Source organism: Denticeps clupeoides, chromosome 1 (genome assembly GCF_900700375.1).
Source record: "Denticeps clupeoides chromosome 1, fDenClu1.1, whole genome shotgun sequence".
Lineage (NCBI taxonomy): Eukaryota > Metazoa > Chordata > Actinopteri > Clupeiformes > Denticipitidae > Denticeps > Denticeps clupeoides.
In genome coordinates this window covers 37,609,729-37,619,234 of record NC_041707.1, presented here as the reverse complement: position 1 = coordinate 37,619,234, position 9,506 = coordinate 37,609,729, and the positions used below count along the sequence as shown (strand labels likewise).

The following is a 9,506-nucleotide window of genomic DNA, read 5'->3' as shown; positions in this document are numbered from 1 at the left end:
CAGCACGCAGGATGAGTGCTAAGAGTAATTCAGCGTCCTGCCACTCAGGGAGGTGGGCCGGGGACAGGGAACCTCTGTGAGACGCAGCACCCCGGGAGCGTCCAACCAACACCGAGTGCCGCGGCGGTGAAACCGAGGAGACAGAAAGGATGTGTGCATTGTTCTGTTAGAAGACATAATGGCATAAAAAAAAATGAGGGCGATGCCCTGCAGAGGAGGGCAGAATTACGACTCCAACCCAGCAACATCAAAGCCCAGGGCATTTCCTCCTCCTGCTCCCTAGCCACCAGCACTTCCTCTAGGCACTGGGAACGGAAATTGCCTGGATGGTGCCACGCTTTCAGGCCCAGAAGCTTTCCATGAAGTCATGTCTGCCTGAAGTTCTCTTCCTGTTTGGTTCAGAGGTCTTTTAAGTGAGTGCCTTTACTGCTCCAAACCTTTGAAGTACAGAAGTGAAGCGGTTGTCATTGTGAAACACTGCTGCACAGCACGCGGTGCACACAACAAAATGTGTCCTCCGCTTTTAGCCATCACCCTTGGTGAGCAGTCGGCAGCCATGACAGGCGCCCGGAGAGCAGTGAGTGGGGGACGGTGCTTTGCTCAGTGGGACCTCAGTGGATCGGGATTCGAATCGGCCACCTTCTGATTGTGGGGCCGCTTCCTTAACCGCTAGGCCACCACTGCCCCTCATTAGGAACAACTCTCCTGAAGGGCCACATTGTAAAACACATGGCATGTGTGTCACTTTCTCTGTTTCCGGCACCAAAGCCAAAATTACCATACCATTCATGCCCACAATAATGTAAACAAATGTATGTATCAGTGGGGTCATGGGTCATTGGTGGCATTTGGGCCCAACTGGAGCCAGACTAGAACTGGCAATAGACTGGGGAGGAATGACAATAAAATGCATTACATTTACATTTACAGCATTTATCAGACGCCCTTTCCCAGAGTGACTTACAATCCGTAGTTACAGGGACAGAGACCCTGGAGACACTTGGGGTTAATTGTCAGGGACACAATGGTAGTAAGTGGGTTTGAACCTGGGTCTTCTGGTTCATAGGCGAGTGTCTAGGCTAAGTCAGATGTGCTCCATTGTAACTTGGAATAATGGTGGCAGGAATCTCCATAGGCAGACAAACAGAAGAAAGAAGTCCTCTAATGAGATGGAGATCCCACTGTGAGCAGCATGAGAAATTACTTTCCCCAGTGGCTCGCTCAGTTAGCAAAGGGCATGGGAGGCCACGCCAGGAGGCCACGCCAGAAGCAAGAAGCAGGGGCGCAACAGACAACAGACGAAAGTCCTGCCATCACGCTTGATGTCTTGGTGGCCTATGCAAGAAAAAGTCAAGAGGACAGACCAAAGCAAACGAGCACCGAGTGTGGGCGCTAACGAAAAGGTGACTCAACGCATCAAAAATGCGATGAGCACATATCTTGTAAAAACTAATCCGCCTTTTTCCATTGTGTCATTCAGAAATTCCACCTTCTGTTGACAATTATGTGTAAAATGAGTTCAAACATGCAGGGGCATAAAAACATTAGATAAGCTGAGAATTATCTGCCAACGTATTTTGTTGTAAGACCTGTTGTCTGAACCATACTGAATTTAACCAGATAAGAACATACGGGCCTTTGACCTTTTCTTGTCCATCTCCCATCGGTGTTCATTTTGCACTTCAGTATGAACACCCATCCTCCAACCCGAGGATCACCCCAATGTAGATTAATAGACATGTTGGGGAACACATTCGGTTTGTGTCTTTTTCTGCCACTTTGCACAGGGAAAATTAATTGTGACATAATGAGCTTGGATTGACAATATTATGAATGAAATGTGCTTTATTTTGAAGCAGCCCGCCCCCGGCCCCTTTAGACAGGTGTGAGACTTCAGTCCAGCAGCAGTAAGCAGGTACACCGAGGACCCCTGTGATGGCATTTATAGAGTACACAAAGACGCTGAAGTCAGCTCCTTATTCACAGCTCCTTGTTCAAATTGTCAATACTAGATATTTTAGAGTAAAAAGTGCCATATTTGTCATAAATCTATGTGCACAAAGTCCCAGGTCCCCATTTAGCATTTTCCCCATCCTGGGGAAATCTCATAGTGTGACTGGCTAAACGTGGCGGTAATTCTGGACCAAAGCTGAATTTGAGGAAAAAACTTCAGATACACTATTAGGGGACCACTAAGGCCAGTATAAAAGCAAAAAAAATCCTAATTGGGGACCTTTAAGAGTCCTCTTTGCATAGCTATTACGCAGAGCAGGCACTAGCTGGGACCCCAGCGTCCCAAATCCCTTTTTGATTAAGGCGCCCATGAAGTTTGCATAACATTAACTTTATTTCTCGTGCAAAGTTCTCATTGTTCGGTGGAGGTGAAAACCATGTTTTTTTTTTTTTTTTTTGGATGAGCTTGGCAAGGTCAAGGCCTCTTGGAGAACAGATGGGGTTTAATGGGTAGGATCTTTTTGAAGTAGATTTTGTTTTTTTCCCTCAGGATGTTTCCATGTTCTCACCAGTCGTGTAGCACCACAAATCTCATGCTCACATGCCTCAGAGGTTATTTTGCCTCCGTTTTCAATCATGCGAATGACCCTACTGGCATTAACTCTTTTTTTTTGTTTTTTTGCAGAAGACACTTTGTGGTGTAAAATGTTGTGTAAAGCCTGATTTATTTGATGTGCGTAAAAGCAGCACAATTTGCTCTTCAACAAGTCATGTAAATGCTGTCACATCACCGTTATGTCGTGCTTATCCAGCTTTGTGAAAGTGATTGTTTTTGTCTCATTTCATTTCATTTTGTGACACAACGAAATGTGTCCTCTGCATTGATGAGCAGTGGGCAGCCTTGGCTGGCGCGTGGGGAGCAGTGTGTGGGGACGGTGCTTCGCTCAGTGGCACCTCAGTGGCGACACAGGATTTGAACCCGCAACCTTCTGGTTGGAGGTCCGCTTCTTTAGCCGCCGGGCCCCCACTGCCCTTGTCTCGTTTTGCAGATATCAAATCTTTGGAACAGGAATGGATACGAGAACTTGGTGGGCAGGCAACCTCCGCATTATTGGGTTTAGGGTCATTTAGCGGACCTGATTCATCTGCTCTACTCATTAGCACCCAGCTCTTGGGTTGCATCAGGTGTGGTGAAACACTGAATGATACAAGATGTGCTGATGCAGGACCAGAATTGGTGACCCCTGACCTAGATGAAGCTTAACAGCACATGGTGCACACAGTGAAATATGTCCTCTGCGTTTGACCCATCAACCTGTGTGAGCAGTGGGCAGCCATGACAGGCGCCCGGGGAGCAGTGTGTGGGGACGGTGCTTTTCTCAGTGGCACCATAGCGGATCGAGATTTGAACCGGCAAACTTCTGATTACGGGGGCACTTCCTGAACCGCTAGGCCACCACTGCCCCATGTTAAATGCCCCATGTTAATGTAAAATGTACTCAATATCATATGTTTTACAACTCCCTTCTCGTCTGTGTCCGATTGTCAGCATAAACCACGGCGGCAAGCTCAAAACCGGCTCGGCCGTGCGGTAAACCTTTCCCTCTCTTCGCACAGTTTTGGGAAAAACTCAACCAGGGCCGTATCCGGGGGACTGGTGCCCAGGAGCAGAAAAATTCCATTCTTCCCTCATTTAGAACTAAAAATAAATAAAAGAGATGCGGTTGCGGAGGAGAGCAGACACCCACCTACGAAGAGCACGGCTGGATCATGGGAAGTTCACCCAGGCTGGAGCAGCGGCCTAGGTGTCATATTTTACTTCTTCAGTGTCGTTCTCGCAACCAAATATCTGGTTAACAAAACCGAGCAGCTACCCTAGTGCAGAGATGGAATGATGTCTTTATAATATCAGCCTTTGGACTTTTTGGTGCAAATATACATTTACACTTACAGCCTCAGACGCCCTTATCCAGAGAAACTTACAATCAGTAGTGACAGGGACAGTCCCCCCGTGGAGACACTCAGGGTTAAATGTCTTGCTCAGGGACACAATGGTAGTAAGTGGGGTTTGCACCTGGGTCTTCTGGTTCATAAGCAAGTGTGTTACCCACTAGGCTACTACCAACCATAATGATCCTAACCAGCAGGCCTGGTTGTTTCACTGAATTAAATGCTGTTGAACCCTGACTTTATAACCTGCTGTGTCTGGTCTTTGTCCGGCAGTGGTTACCGTGGTCACATCAAACCTCCTTCTCAGAGGCACATTTGGATCTTGTTTACTGAAACATCGCCGGTGCATACCGGGCGGAGCCCCGCCCCCATCTCAGGCAATCCGACAGCTGAGAAGATCATCGGGGTTGCTCTTCCCTCTATAACGGACATTTACAACACGCGCTGCGTCCGGAAAGCCACCAGCATCGTGAAGGAACCTACACACCCCTCACATGCACTCTTCACCCTCCTACCTACCTGTTCAGAACATACATCTATTACATTTCTATTACAGCATCATTTGCAAATTTTTTCTCAGGACCTTAATGACCAATTTCTTTGGTTTAGTGCTGTCTGTCTCCTTTGTTGTCTACATGGTTTATTTGATGTTACTCGTGTTATTCTTGCACTGCATGTTTGCACTTAATTGAAATGTTACATGTACATGCTCAACTTGAACATTTCTTAAAAAGTTCAATATATAAATTTTCTATAAATTTGCTGCTATTGAATTTGTTCATAAGCCTGATTCAAATGCAGGACCTTGATTCAAGCTCAATTTAAAGCCCCTCCAGATCATCTGGAGCGTCTGTGTGTCAGTAGTGAGGATGGACAGTCGGAGTGGGCCTGGTGTCCATCACGCCACACCACCTCAGGAGCGACTCTGCTAATTTTCCCAGCCGCCCGCACGGCCACTGCCCACTGCCCACCACCATTTCGTTTTATTGCCCTCGGTGATTACTGACTTCTTTTATTGTCTAGTTTATGGTGAATTTTGAGTCCCGAACAATTATGGGATTTTTAAATAGATGATTGTTTCATGTAGCTGCAGGTCTGCAAGGCACCAAGGAATTGCACTTTAGGAGAAATGAGGAAGCAAAAAAGCCTGTGAGCGTTGGGAGTGAATTTAATCACAATATAGACATAGCACATAAACAGTAAGGCAATAAATACACTCAGATTTAGGGCACTATTTTCAAACTGGCACTAAGCGTTAGGCTTGCTTGCTAGTGTAAGGGGTCCTCCTTCGTCTGGATTAAGTAAGTCCATGGCCATCAGGCATCATTAAAATCGTGTTTCTAATTGGACTAATGAACAAGCCCAAGTTTGGGGACAGTTTAGCGCCAGTTTGAAAACTATGACCTTTATTGTCCGGGGTACAGCACAAGCCACCATTGTCCATTGGTAAAGAAAAATATTCAAACAATGCTTAAAGGCATCGGTACGTGAATGATATGTGAAAACACGTTGAAAAATATATTTCTCAGACAAATAATAATCACCTGAAGGATTCTCACTATGATCTCATCTGGCATAAAGTACAAATACGAGAAAAAAATTATGACTGCAGTGATGAAACACCCAGGGTTTGCATGGGTATGATTTATGGAGATCTGTTTCAGCCACTTTTATAGTGACATTAAGATTAATAAGGCTTTTTGAGAAAACTAGATAATCCCACCCCCTTGAATGACAGGAGCAATCTTAATACGTTATTTAATTTGAAAATGAAGGCTAAATTCTTTTCAATGAGTACATTATTAACTGAATGACTGCGCTGTAATTCGTGCAATTTTTATTTAGCTATTTAGGAGTTCTGAAATGTTAATTATGGCAAAAAGCATGTAAATGCAGCACAGCACCCTACTTTTCCCTCTAATCTGCAGCATTGGCTCTGACCTCTCCGTGTATTCCTGTGCAGAATGCTCAGCAAGCCCAACATGCTCGCCTCATGAGAGGTTATGTGGAGATCAAAGCACTGTGTTGCTCTCTTTCTGCCATTTTTGCACCCTGAAAACACCCCCAAACCAGGAAATCCAGGGGGATCTGTGCGGATTAGCCAAAAGCCTTTTCCGATCTTTCCTGTTCCGATAGACAGCAGTGTGAAGCACTGACAGCCATGACCCCGTTTTGACCCTGATGCGACCCTGCCATTGACCCTCCTTGCGAGCACCTGAGCCGGCCGGGCAGAAGCGACCATCTCGTTGTTAGTAAGCCCCGTTTTCAAACACGGTCCGGTGGACGGACCCCTGCTGACCCCGACTCCGTTTGGCGAGGGATTCCGGTTAAACTGAAACAACACGGCCGATGGTTATCAGCTAATAACCCGCCTGCCCCGGACCTTACAAGCGCACGGAACAAATCCCCGACTTAACCTAGAGAACGAGGGAGTGTGGAAAGGCCAGCGGAGCTTACCAGGCAGATCCATCAGATGGAAGAAAAAAGGAGCGGCCGGCTGCGAAAAAGGGGCCAGGGTTTTACTAGCGACATGAAAAAAGGGATTAAAGTGAAAGAGAGGCTACGAGAGTCACTGGGAGTTGGGGAGAGGGTTCACGGCCCGGTCGCCCACAGGCCAGACAAACACACACACACACACACACACACTCACGTTAAAGTCTGTTCATACGTACACGGGCATGCACAGACACACCAACTCCACGTCGCTCAACACATCGGCACTGTTACCCATAGTGCCTCAGTGCAAGTCCAAATGCACACGACAGGCAGAGGTTGGCGGTGCGATGAAGCCACGGCGTGGCTCGTCAGCTTTGGCGTTTTCTGTAAGGCCTGTAGGTTTGCGTGATGATGGTGGATTGAAAGGAAGCGGGGAGGGGGGGGGGGGGTCCATCTTCTTTTGCCCCAGACAGAGTCTCTGTCTCTGGACTTTTGTCTCAGTTGGTTCCCTGCGCTCCGTTTCCGCCACCAAAGGGCTTCACCATCTTCATAGCAACATAATTCTGAGGAGAGGACAATGAATGTGACATGAGGAGGACCACAGATACGAACACACACACACATGCAGTAGAGAACCCTGCAACCTCCGTACCGGGAAAGCGTAGAGGAAGACCCCAACGAACAGCAGCAGGAGGAAGAGGAGGACCAGTCCAAGGATAAGCCACTTGAACCTCCTCCACACAATGAACTTCATGGTCCTGTACGGCGAGGAGAACCACAGGAAGGAGGTTTCGGGGCGCCTGTGGGCGAGAGGACGGGATGGTGAGTCGCAGAAAGGTGCGCGGAGGACATTTACTTTACACCCAAGGGCGGCTTGCTCACTGTGGGTCCTCCAGCCGGGGGTTCATGTTGGGCTCGTCCCTGCCGAGACCCGCCGGACGCTCGTCCCGCTCCTTCTCCGCTACGATCTCCAGCGACATCTCCAGCTTCCCCTGCGAAGATCAATCCGGAAATCTGTCTGAAGCTTCGAACATGAGTGATTAGACTGCAAATAATTGTTCACCACGTCCTTCGACTGAAATCGGTGACAGTGACAGTGACTTTTGGGGTCGGGGTCACGGCCTTCTCTCATTTTGACATCCAGGCTTCACATCAGGGTTTTTTTTAGCCAAATTGCACCAAAAAAAAATCCCTTTTGCAGATTACGATATTCTGTGGTTCTGTGCATTTTTAAATTATGATTGCTTTTACATTTACAGACATTTTGGGCATAAAAAAAAATCGGATTGTCAACAAACCGTTTCCAAACCATACATAAGTAGACCAGTGACTGGACCAGTTAGTACATGAGTGCATTAATACATCTAAAAAAACAAACAGTATATGGCTAATGTAATTTCATTAAAAATTGTAAACATTAAGCCTTCAGCCCAAACCAGGTTTTGGCTGCATAGAACCTTTCAGAAGTTGCACATTGTCCTGTTTTGATGGATCAGAAGCCTGAATTATCAGCCACAATCATCATTAACCTTAATAAAACAAAAAACAAATGGACGTTTTCGTATCAAAATTTGGAAGCATAATCATTTTTTTTGTAGATTCGTAGTATATGCCAGTGTAACTGAATGGTGCGGGGTCGGGGGGTTTGCCCTCACAGCGATTTTTTTCTCCCCGTTGCCGTCACCCACACACGGCCACCAGCCCTTCACCGTCTTCTGTTCAAACAGAGACACCAGCGTGTCAGGGTTCTGGGACAGGAGGTCCAGGGTGCACTTCTCTGGAGACTTGGCCGGACGCAGCATGCGGTTCAGGTCCATCTCCAAACAGCCTGAGAAAGAAAGAAAACATACGTGAACGCATACTTGACTTTTTTTTATTATAATTACACGGTAAATGATAGAATTATATTTGTTCTAGTTCTGTTTGACTCTCTCTCACACACACACACACACACACACACACATACTGAGCTGTGGAGGTTTTGCGATGAGCTGGAAAGCCTGATAATGATTAGTGTGCCCCACGCTCGCTGATGAGTAATGTGTGCGGGATCGTGGCGTGGGATTAATCTGTTTGCCCGGGGGCCTGAATGATGGCGTGTACGGTAATGCTGACTGTACCACTCCAGCTCGCGCCTTGGCCCGGCGTGGTCGAGGTCAGGTTAGGGGTCACTAATGCACTGAATGAACAAAAGGCCAGCAAGAACATTGGAAATCGAAATAAACAAAATAAGTTTTATATAATGCTTTATAATGCTTTTGACCCAGACATCAGAGTAGATGTTCCTCTGTTTTAATATGAGAGTGATTGAATAATTTGTATTTAAATGAGTAAATAAGAAGCATTTTCAGATTTTGAATCCTACTATATCCACACACACACACACACTCTCTCTCTCAGACATCAGGTTCCCATCAGTGTGGTCCAAACCCACTGACTGCTCTCCCCTCCGTCTTATTCCTGTCATGACCGGCCTGAAAAACGATGGCGAGAAACGCCGGTGCGGTTTTCAGGGAGGTACAGCCGAGGCTGACGAGCGAGAGGTGAAGGCGGGGGTGGAGGAGGGGGTACGGAGAGCGGGAAGCCCAAGCGGGGCGCCCAAGCACGTCGTCCCATTACCCAGGTAGTCGTCAAAAGAGAACTTGTCGTTGTCCCAGATCTGCACGATGAGTTTGGGCGGAATCTTGGTCTCCGCCTTGTCCAGGCTCCAGAAGTGCTCCTGAAGAGAGATAGCGAGAGAGTGGGGGGGGGAGATAAACCGAGGGCCACCACCGCAACGTAACTTCCACACCACATTGACAGACAGGATTCCTTCGGCGTGACAACATTCCCACCATATTGTCCTGCTGACTGACTGGCCAACAGGGCCGCTGTGCATAACGACTTGACAGCTTTCTGTTGCGTCTCTGCATCTGTAAACAAGTGGCGTGGACGCGTTGCGCCTGACAACGTCCCCGGGGCCTTCCAAACAAACAGTGCGAACGAAGATTTATCGCATTTAATCACATTTCACGTTGCCAGCTTCTTCAATGTGCTTTTTTTTTTTTCTTTTTACATTTTCATAAATCAAACTGCCCAAGCAACCGGCTTCAAGTGAAAAGCCATGCTAAATGAAAGCCAAACGCATTCTGTTGACAGCCCCCACAATGCGCGTCCCAGCCATATTA

General features: G+C 47.3%; 1 protein-coding gene across 12 annotated transcripts in view; it reads right to left on the bottom strand.

The window, feature by feature from the left end:
- Positions 1 to 5,053: 5,053 nt before the first annotated feature.
- Positions 5,054 to 9,506, bottom strand: part of dysf (dysferlin, limb girdle muscular dystrophy 2B (autosomal recessive)) — a 57,814-nt gene continuing 53,361 nt past the window's right edge. For all 12 annotated transcript variants that reach the window (XM_029000392.1, XM_029000878.1, XM_029000948.1 and 9 more), the window contains 5 exons: positions 8,959 to 9,058; positions 7,995 to 8,167; positions 7,222 to 7,331; positions 6,992 to 7,139; positions 5,054 to 6,902 (listed from right to left, as the gene is read on the bottom strand). In XM_029000392.1, the coding sequence (XP_028856225.1) occupies positions 6,837 to 6,902; positions 6,992 to 7,139; positions 7,222 to 7,331; positions 7,995 to 8,167; positions 8,959 to 9,058 (597 nt within the window). In that variant the 3' untranslated portion in view covers positions 5,054 to 6,836. The remainder of the gene's footprint in view (positions 6,903 to 6,991; positions 7,140 to 7,221; positions 7,332 to 7,994; positions 8,168 to 8,958; positions 9,059 to 9,506) is intronic.